Source organism: Vanessa atalanta, chromosome 18 (genome assembly GCF_905147765.1).
Source record: "Vanessa atalanta chromosome 18, ilVanAtal1.2, whole genome shotgun sequence".
In the NCBI taxonomy this organism is placed as follows: Eukaryota; Metazoa; Arthropoda; class Insecta; order Lepidoptera; family Nymphalidae; genus Vanessa; species Vanessa atalanta.
Window position 1 is genome coordinate 7,904,603 of NC_061888.1, and position 22,383 is coordinate 7,926,985.

General features: G+C 31.1%; 2 protein-coding genes across 2 annotated transcripts; both read left to right on the plus strand.

The window, feature by feature from the left end:
- The first annotated feature begins 4,906 nt into the window (after positions 1-4,906).
- On the plus strand, positions 4,907-15,272 carry LOC125071128 (sodium channel protein Nach-like). The gene is made up of 12 exons (XM_047681219.1): positions 4,907-5,025; positions 5,163-5,369; positions 5,775-5,949; positions 7,644-7,789; positions 8,532-8,658; positions 9,318-9,467; positions 10,279-10,471; positions 11,567-11,753; positions 12,875-12,981; positions 14,391-14,487; positions 14,934-14,944; positions 15,160-15,272. Exons 1-12 carry the CDS (start codon positions 4,907-4,909, stop codon positions 15,270-15,272), a joined length of 1,632 nt encoding a protein of 543 aa, XP_047537175.1.
- Positions 15,273-15,872: 600 nt separating this feature from the next.
- On the plus strand, positions 15,873-22,312 carry LOC125070875 (NAD-dependent protein deacetylase sirtuin-2-like). Its single transcript, XM_047680874.1, has 7 exons — positions 15,873-16,067; positions 16,142-16,378; positions 16,468-16,674; positions 16,777-16,926; positions 17,489-17,681; positions 17,941-18,127; positions 18,597-22,312. The coding sequence occupies exons 1-7, from the start codon at positions 15,953-15,955 to the stop codon at positions 18,735-18,737; spliced, it is 1,230 nt and encodes a 409-aa protein (XP_047536830.1). The 5' UTR covers positions 15,873-15,952; the 3' UTR covers positions 18,738-22,312.
- Positions 22,313-22,383: the final 71 nt, after the last annotated feature.

The window sequence follows — 22,383 nt, forward strand, 5'->3', positions numbered from 1 at the left end:
GTTACGCGTGGTAAAGATTAATGGCAATACAATAATTCGCAAATATTTTTAGATAAAATAATTAATTATATTTAGAAAAAGATGACCGTCTGTAATAAATGTAAAGGGGGAAAACAATCGTTCTTTTGTAACATTTTCTTTTTGCGCCAATAAATACAATTAAATAAAATTTAAAACAATTTTTAAATATAAATGACGGTAAAAAAATCTATTAGCCTTAATTATAAACGCTATTTAATGGCTGTTTTCTTCCATCATTCATGTATATGAATATGGTATGTATATACCATCAATCAAACTCGAACAAAATCCATAGACGGAGTCAGATTTTGTTCCATGCAAAGCAACATTGAATAATAAATTTCTACATTTTAAGATTTGTTGTGTTTGTCCTTTACTCATTTTTAAAACTAGATATTTTTTTTATATATACAGGTTTTTAATTATTATAACAATGCAATAGCGTCCTTATTCGGCACAAGCTTGTCTTCATGATGACGACAGAGCATAATGAACTATATATTCAGACAATGCACGGATGTTAATGGATTATAATTTAACATGGAATGGATTATAATTTAACATAAAAACACACTAAGAAATATAAGAGAGATGTATTAGAAAGAAATAATCTTCAGGATTAATGATCGCTCTTGAAATAGGAGAAATACGGACTGTGTTCCGTATATCTGATTTCACAGCGTAATTGTTTCGGATCAACTTAATAAAACGAAAACAATTGATAATCGGTATTCATAGAGTGACTAGACTCTTTGTGACATATCTATATATATGTATTAATAAATATTGGACAACATCACATACATTACTCTGATCCCAATGTAAGTAGCTAAAGCACTTTTGTTATGGAAAATCAGAAGTAACGACCGTACCACATACACCCAGACCCAAGACAACATAGAAAACTAATAAACTTTTTCTACATTGATTCGGCCGGAAATCGAGTCCTGGGTACGAGAGTACACACTAGTAGTAGCGCACACACTAGTCGACCATAGAGGTCGTCAAATTATTATTATTACAAATACGAAAGTAACCCTGTCTGTTAACTCTCAGGACTGAAACCACTGAACCTTATTAGAAAAAAAAAGGTGTGAAGGTGGTTCGAGTCCCAAAAAAGGACATAAGCTACTTTGAATAATTCATCAGAAGAAAATAAAACATTTTTAATGACATCTTATGGGCATATTAAACGTAAGCAATCGTTTTGAGTAATACAAAGTTTCAGTCCAGCAGATTAAACTGTATTGAAGTTTTTAAATTAGTCAGGACATAATATCTGCACTATTTATAGCATGTGATAGGTATAAAAGCAAAGTAGTCATATCTGAAGTTCCTTTAATTACACTGGCTCACTCAGTCTCAAACCGGAATTCAACTATTATTTACTTTATACAGAGTATAAATGTGTAACGGATATAATAACGAACAAATAAGTAAGCCATCCAGATAAGAAAAATAGATAATAGAACGTCTTTATTCGAAAAACGTCTATAATTGATTTTTTTTTTTAGACAACGAGCATTTACAGACTCAAGCTCATGTCTATACAGCCATCCGACATGGTTTTATGTATTTATGTTCTCATATTACATACGATACATATATGTAAACGTAATAACACGTTCGATCGTACCTAGGTGCATCATTGTATTGATTGGCTATCATTAAACATGGCCGACGTATCGCTGCAAGATAATTATTCGTGATCTTGCATTTGAAGTCATGTATAGTCGCTGCTTAAATAATAACGTAGTGCCAATCGTGTAATGATGGCTTAAAAAGCAGTATCAAGGCTCCTTGCTAAGTATTAGTTATCTTTTATTTTTACCGCCTTAATAATAAACTTGGAACGTTGCATTCGAATGTAATTTCTTATGATCCGTCTAAATGTACTTTTAGACTTTTTATTTATGTGCCCTCAGCTTTATTTTACTTTTTAAAATAAACTTCAGGTTGTAATTGTATGATTTAAGACTACTTACTACTGAATTAAATTCTTTCGGAAATCAATTTTAAATTGTTTCAGTTCTTCGTGTGTCGGAATATCAAATTAAGAATATTTAATGCTTAATTTATTTATTTCTTAATTTTAAAGTTGTAACAATGTAGCTATAGCATTCAGTAAGACGTTTATAGAAAGATATGATATATTCTACTGATTAAAACAATAAAATAAATATAAAAACATGCACTTCTATGCATTATAAAAATAATTTACTTGTTGGTAAGCTTTTGTGAAAGCTAGTCTGGGTAGGTACTAAACATTCATCAAGTAATCTACCACCAAACTGCAACCCTTGCCAGCAACAGTCTACCTACGAAAACTGGTTCCACAGTGTTTGTGCGATGCAAAATTGTACTGTTGTAGATTTTGGGTTGGTGGGTGTAGGGTGAAACTTGGTCAAATAGAAGAAGCTGGCACTGGGGAGCACCCACCCAGACAGCAGTACAGTAATTTGCGCAATAATATAGTGTAAAAATAGATCTGCATTGTTTGTGTTTTTCATTGAAATATTACTCAAGTCTTTAAGTATAAAATATTATACAAATTAAAAATGAAGTGATTGACATATCTCGAAGGTACATTAAAAAAACACTTATTTAGATGTTTTTAAAGCATCGTTTGAGTTTGTTTCTATTAGCAACATTAAATGTCGTTTTTAAAGTTAAAAAAGTCAGATATAACTAAAAACAAACAAAACATCGACAAAAATCTAGTCTCCAAATCTTATCAGATCTATGTCTAGATAAACGTCGTGTTGCGGATGTTAATCGGTTAAATCTTTTTTTTCTGTTTATGGTATAGGTTGGTGGACGAGCATATGGGCCACCTGGTAGTAACTAGTCACCACCGTCTATAGACAATGCCGCTGTAAAAATTATTAACCATTCCTTAGATCGAAAATGCGTCACCGAACTTGGTAAATACGATGTTATGTCCCTTGTGCTTCACTCACCCTTCAAACGGAAACACAAAAATACAGATTAATGCTGTTTGACGGTAGAATATCTGATGAGTGGGTGGTACCTACCCAGACGGGCTTGCATAAAGTAAAATTGTATGAATTTTGTAGTAAATAGTCAGAATGGCTTCCTGGGTCCTCAAAACGTGGAAATCCGAGAACTCAATTTTCGACAATCGAAGTGATTCTCATATTTTATTTTATTTTGGTCCTTTAATTAAACGGGCTGTTCAATCAAAATCAGTCATGATAAATTATTTACATCGATATATAATAGAACATTTGATAAGAAAAAAAAATTCTAGTAGGTAAAAACGCAAAGCAATACCTGAAACAATCACTAGTCAAGTAAATAATATTTCAATGTTAAAGCAAAACCATAGCGTGTACATTAATTATCCGTATTTTAATAAGCATGTTGATCTAATTACTGCAAGCAGGCGATTTAAATACTTAGAAATCCGTATCGATACAAATATTCGGATATGAATTTATATGATAATATTACGTTTGTTTCTTCTACGAAGTATATCCTTATTATTAGTTTATCCCCTTAGCATATTACAGTCCAACACCGGACACAGGCCTCTGCCTTCTGCGTCCAGTCGAGTCACGCCATCATTTTCATTTTCTACATCCTTGCTTTCTTCTTTCTGTACTCTTTTATCTGATCCTTATCCTAATTATAAAATATATTAAAATACTTTTGAAAATCATTTTTTGGTAGTGGGTACTTCATAAAATTTAGAATTGATTTCTTGAAAGATTCTTAAGCCGTAATTTTGCACCAGTATTTTAGTTTGTTTTTAATATTGACTTTATTTTGTTTTTATTTATAAACAAAACAAGTCGAGTGTCATGTTTTTAAGAAAGTATTTATTATAATTTTATCCTTACTGATATTATAAAGGCGAAAGTTTGTATTTATGGATATTTGTTATGCAAAATCTACTGAATGGACTTTAATGAAACTTTACAATGATATAGCTTTTACATCAGAATAACACATAGGCTATACATTATAAAGATATTGCTCGAATAAATAAATACGTGACAACAAACCTCTAAATCGCGAGCGAAACTGCGGCCGAAAACTAGTTGTTAATGAATCTAATAGTGCATCTGTCTAATCGAGTATTTAAACTCTTTTGTTCAAAATGAACTATAATATAAACATATTGAATGGGCTTGTACAAAATGTACAGAACCCTGAATCCATTAATTCTCTATCATTTTTGAACGTATATTGTAACGTGACACGATTCTAGTACCACTGTTTGCACCGTTTTGGTGTAGCGATTATTCTGTTCGATCTATAAAGAAAGCGACGACAATTGTTAAAATATCACGATTATTTCTTTTTTTTATGTCATTGGTTGGCGGACGAGCATATGGGCCACCTGATGGTAAGTGGTCACCACCGCCCATGGACAAAGGCGCTGTAAGAAATATTAACCATTCCTTACATCACCTATGCACCACCAACCTCGGGAACTAAGATGTTATATCCCTTGAGCCTGTGATTACACTGGCTCACTCACCCTTCTAACCGGAACACAACAATACAGTGTACTGTTATTTGGCGGTAGAATATCTGATGAGTGGGTGGTACCTACCCAGACGGGCTTGCACAAAGCCCTACCACCAAGTATATTATACTTCAATACTATAATGTTTATTAATTAATATACCTAAATTATATAATTTAAATACATTTCATATATATTAAGGCTAACTCTCTCCGTAAGACAAATTTCGATACGCCCGATGTTGCCTGTAATGGATCGTCATTAGTGATAAAGCCGCCTTTGCATGCAGTCAATATTTATTGTACTAAATATCTATCCATGATGAAAAACGACGAAACAATTTGGTGGCATGAATACAGGAAAAGGCTTTATAGACCGAGAGTGAGGAACATGAGTTTTGAATTTATTTTAAGAAGAATTACTAAGAAGACTTTCAAGGAATATACTACTAACTGCTCTTTAGCTGGAGTTACTAAAATATTTGACTCAAATATAGGATACAAGGAAAGGTATGTAAAGTCAAGTCCCACTGCTAGTCTGAGGCATCCTCTTCAACGGAATTTCCTACACGCTGCAATGTAAATTTTATGGTAGATTTTTATTAGACAATCAGAAATGTTTAATCGTTTTATGTAATTTATTTCAGACTAGTCCGTATTGCTCTGGTCTGTGTGATGTTTGGAAGTATATTCTACTTCCTCCAGTACCTCTGGTTTGACAATCTCGCTAAACCTCTTATTGTCACCATGGATTCAACCACTTATCCCATATCAAATATCGAATTTCCCGCAATCACTTTTTGCAACTTCAATAGAATAAGCAAGAAGGCGCTGCAGAAATATGTGAAAAAGAAGTAAGTAGGTTTTTTAATAAAACAATAAATAATTTAAATTCGTAAATAAAATTTTACATTGATTCTCACTCTAGAAAGTTCTAAAAACATTTTCAAATCAATTACTGCCTGTGACGATACTGCAATTCGGATGATAATTTTATCATTGTAGTTTGACTAGACTAAACATAGTTTACTTATTTTAACTTATTTTAGTTATATATATCTTGAATATATATCTTGAACTAGTTTCCAAGCGCGTATTTGCTCACGGAATTTTAATGAAAGCTTCATTGAAGTCTATTTATGATTAGATTATATTTTACCTGTGACATCAAACATTTACACTAGGATTAACACATAGTAAAAATAACAGTCTTAAGCTTGAATAAATGTATGTTTTTCATGTTTTTATTTTATAAAAAGTTATAGAAAACTGGCTCCGAACAACGAATCCATAGAACAAGTGGAGTGGTTCTGCAAACAGCTGGGACGACTATTGGACTACTCATACAATAAATCCGTACAAGTCCATCCGATACTCTTTTCCTTCGTCAAACATCTTGGCGATAGTCATAACATCATTAATTTGATGAAAGAGGTTTGTTTATATTAATTAAAACGAACGGCCTATCAAAAAGGCAGTTTTTAAAGTAATTCACTTCCTGTCTAAATTTGCAATGTTGACTGAATGTAATACGCATTTTTGTGTCGTTATATTATTGTCATGTACGAGCGATTTATTCCTTAAAAGCAAGTGTAAGGATTTTATAAAATTTATCTCCTTTTATATCTGATGATACCGTGTAAGCTGTAAATTGCTTAGAGAGGAACATTGGAAATACTCGAGGTATTTCTAATGTTTTTTGTAAATGCTTTCTTTATTTAAATTTTAAAAACCTGTAGGCACTTACCCCACCGCTGAAGTTCATCTAATTTTCAAAATCTAATAAGTCCTCACGACGCAAATCCCCATTTAATATAATGACCTCCTACTGTTAGAATTAAAACAATGTCGCATAAAACCTTCTGACATTTCACAATCGCATTTTGCTGAAGTTTCGAGTTTATTCTTACAGAATAACCGTAATGATAGCATGAATTTATTTGAATATTCCCATATCTATGCCAAATTTACTTATATATTATAACCAACCCGCATTGGAGCAGCGTGGTGGAATATGCTCCTCCAAGGGAGAGGAGGCCTTAGCCCAGCAATGGGAAATTTACAGGCTATTAATGTATGCCAAATTTAATGGTATACGTTACATATATTTAAAAAAAAAAAACAAATATTTGTTTATTTAGTCACTACTGATACACCTTCATCCAAATAAATTCATAAAAGTAAAATAATTTGCATTCGAGTTACTGCATACTTGATAACTACTATAATTTTAAGACAGAGATTAATAAGACGGGATTGATGTTGCAGAAACAGCCTCCAGCTTAATACGATGCTTTAGAAAGAAATTTTATAAACAATGGCTCATTGGTAAGATCGTGGCTACGAGGTTGAATAGTTGACAAGTTCCTATTAAAGATTTATTGTTTAATCCTTTGGAATATTATTATGCGATCCGCCTTAGGCTGTTTACTAGTGTGAGAATAAATCGTTCCATTAATGTTATGTATAGTAAAGTAATAAAATGTAATATTGTAATGTAACTGTTACCTAAGGCGCAATAAAGATATATTTTGAATATTATTGGAAGTTTTAGGCATATATGCACGAATTTTGGAGCCGAGATGACCCAGTGTCTAGAAGGCGTGCATGACCGTTGATTGCGGGTTCAAACCCAGGCAAGCACCACTGAATTTTTATGTGCTTAATTTGTGTTTATAATTCATCTCGTGCTCGGCGGTGAAGGAAAACATTGCGAGGAAACCTGCATGTATCTAATTTCAACGAAATTCTGCCACATGTGAATCCACCAACCCGCATTGGAGTAGCATGGTGGAAAATGCTATAACCTTCTCCTCAAAGGGAGAGGAGGACTTAGCTTAGCAGTGGGAAATTAATAGGCTGTTAATTTAAATGAGGTGTATGTATGCACGAGTTTATTGAAAACTTTCTTTTGTTACATTTTATGACTTTGGAGTTAGGATTTAACAAGTAAAGAGATTTCTGGTAGAATTCTAACCTCAAGCGCTTTAAGCCTTTTCAGAACCACTGCTTAATTTCTCACAAGCGCTGGAATCGCTAGATCAGTTGCAATGATTTTGATATGTCGCACCAAAACCTGTATCGAATTATTCGCACGTACGTTATTAATAATAAACTCATCGTTACAGCTGTCACCTCCGTGTGAAGAATTATTGATTCGATGTTCTTGGTCCGGAGATATTATTGACTGCAAAAAAATATTTTCCGTTCATCGTACTGTTCGCGGACATTGCTGCACTTTTAACCTAGTTCTCGCTATGGACGCAACTGGCAGGTTCGTTTAAATTTGAATTACAACTATGGTCTTAAATGGTACAAATTGGAAATATATCCACACTAGCTTAACCTGCAGCTTTAACCGCGCGAAATGTATAAAACTTTACTGATAACACATAAACTTTCACCCCCAATTTACCACATCAAGGGGTGAATTAAAAAAGTAGCCTATATGAGTCCCCGGGACTCAAACTATTTCTATATAAAATTGTATCTCATTCAGCGTTTTAAGCGTGAATAGGGAACAGACAGTGTTACAATCGCATTTATAATATTAGTAAGGAGAATATATCAAATGATTTTATTTGAATTTCAAAATACAGATACCCTATATACATAATTGGCTAGCTACCGTCTCCGGCTTCGCGCGGGATTAAAATATTAATAAAGAAAATCATGTGATATAAATATAGCTTATACCGTATAGCTCAGGAATTATATAGTTTTTATACAAGTAACAAAAATATGAGAATTAGGCCATTCGTTCTGGAGATTACCCCTTAGATACAAAGAAAATTTAACCCTTTACAGTGTTAGTTGCATTGTGAAATATATTGTAGGTAAACGCATACTAGTAAATCAGAATTACGCTTCGCAAATGTCAAGCGTATTAGCGTAACTGTCACGCACACTATATAGATTTATAAATAATTTAAGATATGTACTCCTATATAATATAACATGAACAAAGTATTCATTGTATATATATGTAACCGAGCTTTTTTACATATTTTATACAGCTACGACAATTCCATTTACACGATTAAAAGACAACACGAACCAGGACAATTGAATGGTCTCAACGTTGTTCTAGACACTATGGTTGATGACTACACATATACACTCTATAATATGGTCGGATATGAGGTGAGTTACATTTCCAAAACAAATATTTTACGTAACATACCGTTTGACTAAATTTTCCTGTACTTTCTGAAACACTGCTGAGTATCCTCACGATCATTGCATCACAACACTTACTGACCAATCACGATTCAGATTGAAACCAACTTAGTTAACTTTATTTAGATCAGCAAATCTGAATCTTTATAAAATCCTTCTAATACTTTAGCAAAAAAACAACAAAGCTTGTATTTGGCAGCATCAAATCGACCAAAAGGCAACACTAAAATTATGAGCAAATTTGATTTCGAAATTCAGATGCAAAATTTTGATACAATGCTATCAGATGGAATACGGAATCAGATTATTTTGCCAATGTCACGTTGCAAATGGAGACAATTAATAGCTTGTAAAAAAATATCTTAATAATATTCATATGTAAATGTAAAAAAATTATACAGCATCACAACAAGCTTTATTCGAGTAAGATCACAATTAAGTAGGTAAGTTAACAAGCACTTTTGAATTGTCATTTAACACGTTTAATGGAACTTACCTAAAATCTTTCTGTCGGGTCAGAATGGCGAAAAACCAGCAAGAAATTGTCATATTATTTCTACTTATTATTATTTTTATGTTTGTCTTCAAAGATAAAGCTTTCAATGATATGTATTTAATTGCAGGTGCTAATATTCGATCCGACCCATTTCGCAGACCCCACTGGAGGCCGCGTCACGCAGCGCATAGCTCAACCCGACCAGGCCGTATTCTTCGAGATACACTCCATAAAACAGATTGCAACTAAAGAAGTACGAAAATATCCCGAAACAGCGGTTAATACTTTTTTATTTTGCATCTCATTTATAAATAGGCAAAGGTAAAAACAGTACGTTTTAATCCTCTATTTGTCGATGAATTTTCTCATATTATTTAGTAGACATTGACAATTTTAGGATTATAAATAAAAACATTTGGGAAATAAGAGAATAAAAAGTATGTTCGAGATATGTAAATTAAAATAATTATAAATTTTCCTGAATTTTTCCATAATATTAAAGTTAGATTTACACTTTAAAGACCACTGCACGAATACTTGAATATTATTGTAACTTTTATAATAATACAAGTACCTATTAATATAGAAAGTGGTCATATAATTTATACCTCTACCGTAGACATTGGAATTCCTTTAAGCTAAATTATTTGCCAACTATAACTATAAATACATGTTTTTATAAATCGCCTTTCTGATTTCCCATTTTTCATTTGAAATAATGTATATTTAATGTACAGTTCCCTAAACGTATGTAGGTACTTTTTTTTTTTATGGCATTGGTTGGCGGACGAGCATATGGGCCACCTGATGGTAAGTGGTCACCACCGCCCATAGACAAAGGCGCTGTAAGAAATATTAATAAATACTTCCGATGAAAATCAAATTAAAACGCAATGAACTGGAATTCAAAACTATTCTATAATTAACAATGTACTATATGAAACAGTGTCTTAATTTCGCATAAACAATTCCTCTGATATCTTTTTTAAATATATTTTTTTACATTCATATTTTCTAGCAGCAGGGCCATTTCGACTCAACTATTTTATACCAGAGACATGACAACAATTATGTTACTTTTTTTTCAGAGAAAATGTCTATTTCGCGATGAAAGGAAAGACCAATTCAACGAATTGTACTCATATAGCTCCTGTATAGTGAAATGTCGTATTAGAACAATACAATCTTTGTGTAAATGTACACCGTACTTCTTTCCAACGAGACAGAGCGTTCACCCGATTTGTACATTAGATGACATCAGATGTTTAAATAAATATAGAGGTATAGGTTGTCCTTTTTTCTTAATTGATCAACTTTAGGTATATTCATATTTAGTAAGTAATATATTTTTGTCTCTTTCTAACATTTTTATTTGTGGATAAATATGTTTTGATCAATTATTACCAACGTCACAATCAAATCAACAAATTTACATCCACTTAGATACATTTATGTTAGTATAGCTTGGTCGATCAATCTGTATTGTCGTATAATTGTAAGTACTTATTTAAACTTACTTTTACTCGCGACGATACGTTCTTGTCTATAAGTTGTCCTATCATCAAATTCCACAAAGAACAGATCAACAGCCTTGATACTTGAAATCGGGAAAAGTAAATAAACAAAGCCACAACTATGGTATTGTCAGGGTTATATTACGCCTTCTATCAAGTGGCCTCTAGTCGACTAAGTCTCGAGGCCTTCCCCTTAGGTTTTTAAACTAGGCATTTAATCCTTATATCAAATATATCTTGGCTACTGTGCACATGGCTGGAAGGCAGCGCCAGATTATCCCTCGACGGCTCAGGACCCCAAAAATTGGGAAATAAGATTTACAATTTATTAATTATTATTGATATTATCGAAGATAAATATTTCCGTAATTTTAATAGAATGAGACCATAGACAATTTTTTTATCTGTATACGTTTAAACTAAAACATTAATCCGACCGAGGACCGAAATGGCCATCTCGATTGTGATGTGATTGGCCCAGTGGTTAGAACACTTGCATCTTAACCGATGAGTGCGGGTTCACAACAGATTTTTTATGCGCTTAATTTGTGTGTATAATTTATCTCGTGCTCGACGGTGAAGGAAAACATCGTGAGGAAATCTGCATGTGTCTAATTTCAACAAAATTCTACCACACGTGTATCCACCAACCTGCATTGGAGCAGCGTGGAATATGCTCCACACCTTCTCCTCAAAGGGAGAGGAGGCCTTAGCGCAGCAGTTAAAAATTTACAGGCTATATTGCCTAATCCGAGACTTGGGTATTATAATAACCTCTCTCATAGGTACAATATTATAGTACTACTAATGGTCGTATCATACTTTCAATATGCATGTATAAATTGGATCCTTTTATTTTTAGAAAAACTGTTATACTTGTATCCGAAAGACGCTGTCACTACTGAAGGTCTCGAAGCGGAAATCCAGGATGCTCTCAACTGTGACGAATGCCTCCCGGACTGTGAACTGACCCAGCACTTTACTAAGCAATCTAAGATACCTCTTTCATTTTTACCGAATAAAAACAAGGAATTCACAAATTATTTCTTGTAAGTGGACACTAGTTTTTAAGGACGCACATGTTATTGTTTTCTTCATAAAATTAATAAGCAATGAAAATATTCCAAAAAGTTATAACAGAACATTATGAGGTGCGATTTAATTAGAATGAATACGTATTACCTTTTTAAAGATTTTTTTTTAAATAACAAAACATAAATAAATCCTTAAAGCGGTGTATAGATTATTGAACTGTATGATACTGTTACCTTTGTCAAGAGCAGTATAATTGAAAAGCAATGTAATTCGAACATAACGTGAGTGATACCTTACCTTCCCGCTCAAAATGCATCCTTAATTCACTCTAGTCTCATCACGTCAATCCATGCTTGCTAACCATGGCCAATGGCCATGCGTCATTCTTATGAAAGAAAAGTAAAGGACTTCTTAAAAGTTTAATAAGCTATAAACGAACTTAATTAAATGAATAGACGCTCTGATAAATACAACGTTTAATTTTTTATATAATATAATTTACATAAGCAGATATCAATGAGGATTCAAATCAAAGCAAAAATACTCTTTATTGTACATGAGTAAACATATGGTTTAGTCACGTTTAAGAGGCGGCCTTATCTCTAAAACAGCGATCTCTTCCACGCAACCTTAAGGTAGAGGAAGGAAACAGATAAAGAAAGAAGTAGGAGTGTACAAGGCAGATATAAACATAATATAGTATAAAATAAAGTGAAATAATAATAATGTACAGTAACTGATATTTAACATGCATACATATATGTATGTATATATAAAATTAAACTAAAATTCTCGCGAAAATATACAACATTAAAGTGCAAGATAGTATTGTTTCAAAACGGTTTTAAATGAATATATACGAAATATTATAAAAGTTAAAACTTGCTAAAAGGAATGGTTTGGTCTACTGATAAAGACTATTATCAAATAACATTATACCTACACTTACGACTTATAAAAGTTGCTTGGCGGGTAATTAAATAAACACTATGTAGTCACTTTTTGTCTTTTTTTTTGTCATTTGAGAGAAGAAGGCACAGTATTGTTCGTCTTAATAATATTTATAGGTAAAACCGAGAATTAGAATTTTAAGCAATTTATTATTTTTTTTTATTGACAATTTATTCTTTTTCAGAGATGACATAAATATGACGAGTAAAACTTTGGTTTGTATTTATCAAGGGACAACTAACAGTGTTTTGAACCGACTGGATATAATTTATTACTGGTTCGAGCTCGTCAGTAAGCAACATTTATTTGTAAATATAATTAATACGTAGTTATAGTAATTAGTTTATAAAGCTTGTAGATCCTGAATCATTCTGCCCAAAATGTAGTCGTTGCCTCGAAAAAGCCGTTGGGAATAAACCTAAACTCTCTGGTCGTGGCATATTGAGAGAATGTAGAATTAAAGTGCACCTATACTTACACACACACTCGCACTTTATAATATCCACTGTGTAGTTGCCTAGGTTTTATTGAAATGGAGGATACGGAGGCAAATGGTGAAATTGGTCATAACTTCACGTATCAGTACTAAGTAGAGGAAATGCTCCGTTCCTGAAATATTAGCAAAAAACAAATCCTACAATTCTTACTTTTAAATTAAGTTTTTTATCAATAATTTCGGAACTCAGTGTCTTTCAGTGAAACGGCGTTTAGCAAACCTTTGGTTTCTTAAAAAATATCGAGTGTTTTTTTTAATATAGTACCATATAAAGTCGGCCTTCAGAGTAACAGCGTCGGTTTTATGTCAATTTTGCACAATCAAATGTATGAATTTAAGATTTCTAGCAAAGTCATCAAAAGGAACCACACCAAGAAAGTTAAAATAAACATCAAACAATTGAATGAAATATCATAATTAGGTTTAAGGGCCATCTAGCGCCGTCAGAAGTTGCAGGATCGATTCTGACCTCTTCAGCTTTTGTCGTCCGCACTCCTAACACAAGCAATTTTAGATTAAATTGACGGATAAATTAGAGTATCAGTAATTCCTTATAATGGGGCATTGCTAGTTTTCTTTTGAAAAATATAAAATGAATAAGTGCCGAACACATTCGTGACATTTGGCACATTCATTACCGTTCTGGCATATGACAAGCACTCTTGTATGTTGCATCCTCGTCGAATTTAAACAAACTGTTAGAACAGGATAAGTAACATCTTATTCAGCTATAACAGTGATATTACGATCTATTTGACATGTTTCCGCTTCTATACCTTCTATATATCTGACAGTTTTTCTTAATTTTCTCGACAACGATGCAGTTTCGCAAGACACAGTGGTATTGTTGTAATCAAGAACCAAGGCTCTACCATATATATTACTTTGTTTCCTCAAATTCGTGCAGCTGAATTATAAACCCAGTCCGGGTGTTTATGTTTTTATGATAGTTTTTCCTTAATTTTATAAAAAACTTTATATTTTCACGCGACGCGAGAAGTATTATTAGGATCATGCACTAACCCTCTACCATATACGACAATTTGTTTCCCAAAAATTGTGCAGCAGAATACGATTTAACCCATATTTTCACTCGTTTCGAAGTTACCTACATTATCCAATATTACCCAACATTCCTTTTTTTTGCAACAAAGTTACACGTGCCATATCTTTTACCAACTTACATAATCATTCAATTTTGCAGGTAACGTCGGTGGTTTTTGCGGAATACTCGTAGGATTTTCATTGATCAGTATCCTTGAATTTATATATTTCCTTGTGTTTCGATTTTCTTATAATATGTACTATTTTTACAAAAACAATTATTGATTAAAATGCTTGCAAATGATTTTAGTTTTTTTTAATGGAACTATAACAAGAGTTATGTAAAAATACACCTCGAATTTATAAATACAATAATACGAGAAAATAGCTTTAGTATACTTATTTACCCGTTTGACAAATAAACTTTGTAGTCCAGTCAAATTATGGCTAAAAATGGGTTAAAAAAACATGAACGAACACAGTTTGGGGATTTTAAGGGTCGATAGGGGTCATAGGGGTCAATAGGGGGGATAATGGGTCAAATAGGAATTTATGCTCAGAATACCCCCCTATCGACCCTTAAAATCCCCAAACTGTGTTCGTTCATGTTTTTTTATTTCGTAATTTGACTGGACTATTGTCCATGAATATTAGACGTACCCGTAAAAAACTCTTATTTTTTTTATCTCTGACACTTCTTCAGATTCCACAAAGGTAGATTTGGAACCATATTGTAAGATTTGGTTGTATTTGGATAAAGGCGGTAAGTATTTGAGAGCTACTAGATAATTCGTAGCTTATCACAAATAAATAAATATATAAAAAGAAAAACAAGTAAATGTTCCAAATTAATTTTAAACCAATTCTAGCAGTAGCTACCTAATAATTTATTTATTATCTAGTCTAATACCAGTTTTAAAATCTTCTAGCATTAACAGCTGGTCCGCTGAGTACTTACGAATCTAATATTAGTGGTTCTTTGCCTCCAACCAAGATGAAAAAGTTGGAGCTTTTATGCGATAATTATGACAAGCCGCCATAAGTAATCGAAAGCATAATTAGAATCCGTTAAAAAAAATAACAACAAAGTAAATTACGTAAATTCTATATACATATAATTTAGGTAATTTATTTTAGCGAAGCCGACTCTACGCTTTCGATAACTAGACCTACCTAAAAGAAGGTAAAGAGCTTTTAACTGCTAGTCAAATTGTCTAGCAAAACAGCATAACATAATACTAATATCAGCATACGGTTGCCAAGTTTTTCGTCTCTGTTTAAGCCTCCATAGCTTATTTAGACTTCCCGATTGGGAAATCTGTCTGCAATGTGATTGCATGTTTCTAAGCGTATGGGATCGAGAAAGCTATATTTATTATTTCTTTTGTTTGATGACAACAGTCATCAAACAAAACTTATAATTATATATTTTTTGAAATTTTATAAATATATGTGTATCGTACTTCTTAAATGTATTTTATGCTTTATTACCTGTTGTGAGCATTTATAGAGCTAGTTATTACTACCAATTTGATATTGTTCATATAAATATTATATGTTATAATATCATAAAAGTACATATAAATCTTATAATTTGTATGTATAAATATAAATAACAAAAACACTGTTGCGTATTATACGAAATATCGTATGTTATGAAGTTATATAACGCGTAAACCGCACTTGTTAAATATTCTGTTTACCGTTTAGCTATTTTCAAGAATGCGCATCATTTATCTGTCAAAACGACCGTGTCGATTTTGGACAAAGGTTTGGAGTCGCAATATCTGTTTATCGCGTAAAATGTCTGCAAATTCACCTCCCGGAAAAAGTGACGGTGAGTTCGCAATAATTCTATTATTGAAATATGTATACGGAAATGTTATTAAGTAATTTAATAATATTATTCAGATGATGGCACTCAGGACAGAGCCGTCCCGCCAATTCCGATTCCGATTCGAGACTTGGAAGTGGATTCAATTCGAAGATTTTTAGCTTCGAAGCTCGGTTTCTATGAACCGCCAGAACTTACTGAATCAAACGTAGAAAAGGTTTTAGATGAAGTAAGTTTGGATGGCGTTGCAAAATGGATAAAAAACATACGATGCCGAAACATTATAACTTTAGCCGGAGCTGGAATATCAACATGTAAGTGATTGTTTATAAATTCTAATGTTAAATATTTACATCTGATAATTATTAGTATACAAATTGTAAAATGTTTAATCAAATTACAGCTGCCGGAATACCTGATTTTCGAAGTCCGCACACAGGATTGTACCACAATTTGCAGAAATATAACTTACCTGAGCCCCAGGCTATTTTCGAAATTAACTTCTTTCGACAAAACCCGAAGCCATTCTTCACATTGGCTAAAGAACTATTTCCCGGAAAATTTAAACCTACTATATCTCATTATTTCATAAGACTTTTACATGAAAAGGGTAAGTTTAAAAACTTGCATATATTATCAATTTATCAGATAATTATCAATTTGACGATAATTTAAGTTACTACTGATAAATTTACTGAGAATTTCTTCGTAGGTCTCTTGCTCCGCCACTATACACAGAATATAGATACACTAGAGAGAGGCGCCGGTATCCCAGAGGATAAAATAGTTGAGGCACATGGTACTTTCTATACATCACATTGCTTGGAATGTCGTAAAGAATATTCTTTACAATTTATTAAGGGTATGTATTTATCACAATTTATTAACATTATCAATATTTGTATTCAATGTAGATTCCTACAAGAGATCTAAATGATATAATATAAATTTATAAACATAAGCAAAATCACTGCTAAATTGTTAGTTACCCTATACAAATACCATTATGATGATATAAATATAATTATCTTTACTAACAAATAAGGTATTATTTTAGTAATGCGTAACTGCAAAAACTACTTTATCAATAAACAAATAAAACTTATACAAAATGATAGTTTTTTCATGTTTAAGTATATAATGTTTTTATAGAAGTACAACTAGCAATTACTGGCAACCAATTCAAATGATTGAGACAAAGATCATAAATATCCATGTATTTGTATAACACTAATTCTATTACACCTAATAATTTAGTTACATTATATAAGTAAAAAGGTAATGTAACTAAATGTAACCATGTATTAGTCATATATACTACATAAATACATAGATAACAGATAAATTATCATTGAATATCAATAAAAACTGTTTTTTTTTATTTTTTTTGTCAATATTGAATCCTATAAATATTTCATTTTCAGATATCATATTCGCAGACCAGATTCCGATATGCACTGATTGTCCCGGTATTGTAAAGCCAGATATAGTCTTTTTTGGTGAAAGTCTGCCGGAACGTTTCCAACACTGCTTGCAGGAAGACTTTATGAAGTGTGACATGCTGATCATATTAGGTTCCTCTCTAGAAGTCCAGCCATTTGCATCATTGATTGATATGTAAGTACTGACAAATTGTTTATAAATTTTGCGTTTATTTGCATGACTTTCACTGGCTAGCTAGACACAATGTACTATTATTTAGCATAGTCTCTGTTTAGATCAATTGTTGTGAATGGTAAAATTAAGCTAAAATAATGTAATCATTTCTTCATACTTTACAGAAGTTAGCCTTGTAACTTATTAAAGATTTATTTTTATTAGAATTGTGATTATAATAAAGAAATTTTAACCTTAAATGCTAATAATAATATTCCAGGGTACCAGATTGGTGTCCGAGGCTTCTCATAAATCGTGAGAAGGCTGGTGTTAAATCTCCTTTACTACGACTTTGGGGGCTCATGAGTGAAGGTCTGAATCTTGATGGATCCTCTATTCGGGATATTGCAAGACTTGGAGACTGTGATGACGGTTGTTTGGAGCTAGCAGATAAGCTTGGATGGGGAGTGAGTACTTTGATTTCTTTTTTTTTTAAATAATTTTTCTAATATTTCTTGAATGATTAATTCTTATAATTATTATTCAAATCATCTTACAAAACTAAAATAGTACAATACTTAATTTAAAAAACGAATAAAACAACTAATTAATTAAATAAATAATAGCTAGAAAATCTTTTTCTTTTGTTTTATATGTGATTATGGGTGTTATTTTTGTCACATCAAGTTAACAGCATAAGATTATTTTTGAACAAAAATTAAAATTATTTGTTTGCATTTTATTTTGTAATGCATTAACTGCTGTTATCCTGGGTTTGAAGTCAATAATAGGGAACCTGGATATAATGTGAAACAGTAGAATTTGCATATCTGTAATCACATTTCTTGAAAGATTTTGGACACTGTATATATTTAAATGTATTTTTAGATACGACATAATGTTCGTATCTTACAATATATATTTTATTCAACCCAGGATGAGCTTCGAGCACTGGTTGCTAGAGAACATGAACGTCTGGATCGTGAAGGAAACTTGGCGAAACCCCATGCTCCTGTGCCAACTGCCAATGAACCTATCGCTGAACACCATGCAGTGCCTACTGAGCCTAAGCTATGAACATATTAATGGTTAGACATTTGCTACTGCATTATTTATGCAATTGATTTAAAATTATATTATACTGTAGTGTTGTCACAATAGAAGAAATAATTTTGTTAAAAAAACTTTTTTGAAATTTATATTACGTTACTTGTGTTCTCTGTCAACCACATGGTAACTGTAGTTTTTATATGTGACAACCTTATATTAAAATATATAAATCCTTGAAGAATTATAAGCAATTCCATTAAATAAGCTTCCAAATATTTTTAAATATCTATGTTTCAGTGATAGTGTATAGTCTATTCTAATAGCAGGAGGAGCAAAACTAAACAAACCTTTGATATTACATTCGATTTGCAGATAGCTCTACTTATAATGCAATACGAAACTACATAAATTAATTTAAATTTGAAATCCATGCTTTCAATATCAATTTTGCCGCTTTAGGACATTTTTTGATAATTAAAATGAATGATAAATTACGTAAGAATTTTATCTCATTCTGATTTTTTAAATATTTTTTTTAAATTCCTCCTTACTTTATAAAATTAAATAATCACACAAAATATTGCAATATAAATAAACAAAATGCATAATATATTTGTAGTTTTATACAAACGAAATTCCAAATAATGCAAAAAGAGAGAGAAAATAAATATTTTTTTTTTATTAGCAACACTGTCCACAGATTACTAAATCAAGTGTGTGTCAATTTAAGGTTATATTTGTTTATTTATTTTCTCCTCGATATGAATGGACTATAGGTGCCTAGTTTTTATTTAATAATTTATTTTTTAATTAGGGGTTGATATAATTATTTCTTAAATTCCTAATGTCCTATAGACGAAGCTATAAATTATAGACCGTTAAGAAATTTCATTAGTCAATTAAATGCAAACTTTGTGCTCTTAGTATTGTTATTACTGGATAAATGTAACCTGTTATAATGTTGTAAGCATAAGCAAATGTTATTAAGAACTAGCAAGACTATATTCTGATGGAATATTGTAAACAGCATACAATTTTTGATTTTATTCGCGATTATGGTGATTTAAAAATATTCTACATTCTAAATCTTCTTATAAATTCAAGTTAAAGATACTTTCAAGTAACACAAAGGCGCAATGCCCCAATGCCTCATGTATCCCTCCATTAATGTGTCCTGACAGTTCAGCTTAGGTTTGAATTATGCAATTCTGACATCATTTTTGTAAATTAAATGCTTTCACACTATTCCTCAGTTTATATATATTGATGCCGATTCTGATATACACAATCCCTTGAATAATTTTATCAGACCTATATGTTAATATTAAAAACCAGTTTGAATTATTGTCACTAGCACCTAAACTGTGTGATAAATTTGATCTCAATTCATCTAAAATTCAGATTTGTTAAATAAAAGCTTTTAAAAATATGGCTATCCCTCTCAATTGATTACTTAGAAAGGGATGGCAACATTGTAGTCGTCGAATTTATGTTTTGTGTACAAAGGAATCGACAGCATTATCTAGTCAAAACATTTCTTAATAAAATCAAATGAATAAATATTGCATTACAAAAGAAATATTCTGACATATTGATCTATAGAGAAACATTATAAATATATATTATCTAATTTAAAGTTAGTCTATAGGATTATTGTATAGAATAAATTTACCTATATGGCAATACATTTGACTTAATAATGTAGTAAATATTACAAATGTAATTTATTTGTAGTACATTTTATTTGACGACTATGTTAATCAGAGATAATAAAAAAAATGCTTAAATTTATAACAAATATTGAAAATAAAGTTAAAGGGCATGTTACTCTATACAAAAACAATTATTGCACACGGATTGTGAAACTGAAAACTAAGACGTAATATAAAAGCGTCCCGATGAATATAGCTCGTTAGTCAACTCAAAAAGAAACGGTTACAATAATTATTTCATAAATATTGGGATTATTTATACTTACTTTTTCGGTTATCAAATAAATAAAAATTATAAAACAAAAACATACGTAAAATTTATTAATTTAATTTAATATTTAAAGCTTACGCAACAAATGGAATTAAATTACATACTAATAAATTGTTCTTAAAATAAACTGTATTATCTGTTTGAAATAGATAATAAGTAATAAATATATGTATGGCACCACAAGTTTAGGTAATGTTGGATATAAGCAGAAACAAAAGTTTAAAAATAACTGAACACAGATAGCATAATTAACATTATAACATTTTATGTTCATTTATTACTTGGCAATATTATACAATTATTTTATTAAAAAAAAAAACTTTAATTGATACTTAAAGAACTAGAAGCGATCATTATATAGTTGTTCTGTATTCTGCTTATTTTTTCTAATAAACTCATACATACCACATTTAATAATGTATCAAGTTCTGCTATATTATGCACTACAGAGAGTTCATGATTAAAATATATTTAGATATACAACATTATTCCACTTATTTATATCAATTTAATTTTGTTTGAAAAGCTCAATAACACCTTCGGCGACATTTAAAACGCAATCTTTCGCGAACCTTGCGAACTTTCTAATTATTTTGATTGACTCATCTTGTGCTTGGAGTAGACTCTAGATGTAAAATTGTAGTTAAAACTACTTTTGACAGACAGAAATCAATTAAAAGTACTTTTGACTAAATAGGTTGGGTTAATTTATGTAAGTAAAATTTCTGGGTGTACGTAGTGTATGAAATAGCATAGACGTTCTTGTCGGCCCTGATAAAATACAGAAGACGTTAAATTTTAACTAAAACTTTGTGAAGATAAAATAATTACTCCATATTAAGTTTTGCCAAGTAAAAACATCCAACTGTATCATAGCTATTTAATATTATAAGACTTTTAAGTATATATTTTTTATTTTTTAATATTTAGTTAAATACCATAGATAGACGAATGAAAAAAAAAATGCCTTGACAAATTAACATTGTAGAATTTTTATATTGACTGTATAAGCAATAATTAATCTGTGTTAAAGCTGTGTTAAGTAATTAATATGAAGATTTGCTATTTTTGGTATCTGTGACGGATAGTTATAGTGAAAAGGTTTAAACTCCATTTTATATAGCAGTTTGGAAGATAACTTGGAGGCTTCCAGAATAGGGTACTACTAATACAGCCAGTCGTATCGACTAGGGGGTACGGAAATCTGTGAGTTATTCAACAATATAATTTGTTGATTTAACAATTCAGCTAGGTCTTTGCCCTTAGATTCATGTTGTAACACCCCGACCCTTCGCTAAATAGTTTGAGCTAGTGTAGATTGTAATTATGAAAAAAAAAATGTATTTCAAATGGGATGTGAAATAATTTATTTATTGTTTAATTAAATACAAATAATAAAAAAAATCTGTAATTGACACTAAATATGTTAATTGTATCTGTATATATTTTTTTATTGTTTATTAAAATAAATTAGACATGAAACGTAATTTACAGTAATTTTGTTCGTTTTTTTTTTCAATTTTATATGTGTCCAATGTACTTATGACAAATCTTATGTTTCATTTCATTTGTAGTTGATTTTATTTGTGAATTAAAATAGTAATAAAACGCTATTCAATTATTTCATTCGTATTATTGATAATACAATAAAATATTTATACTCAATATATTAAGCTACACGTATATAAGA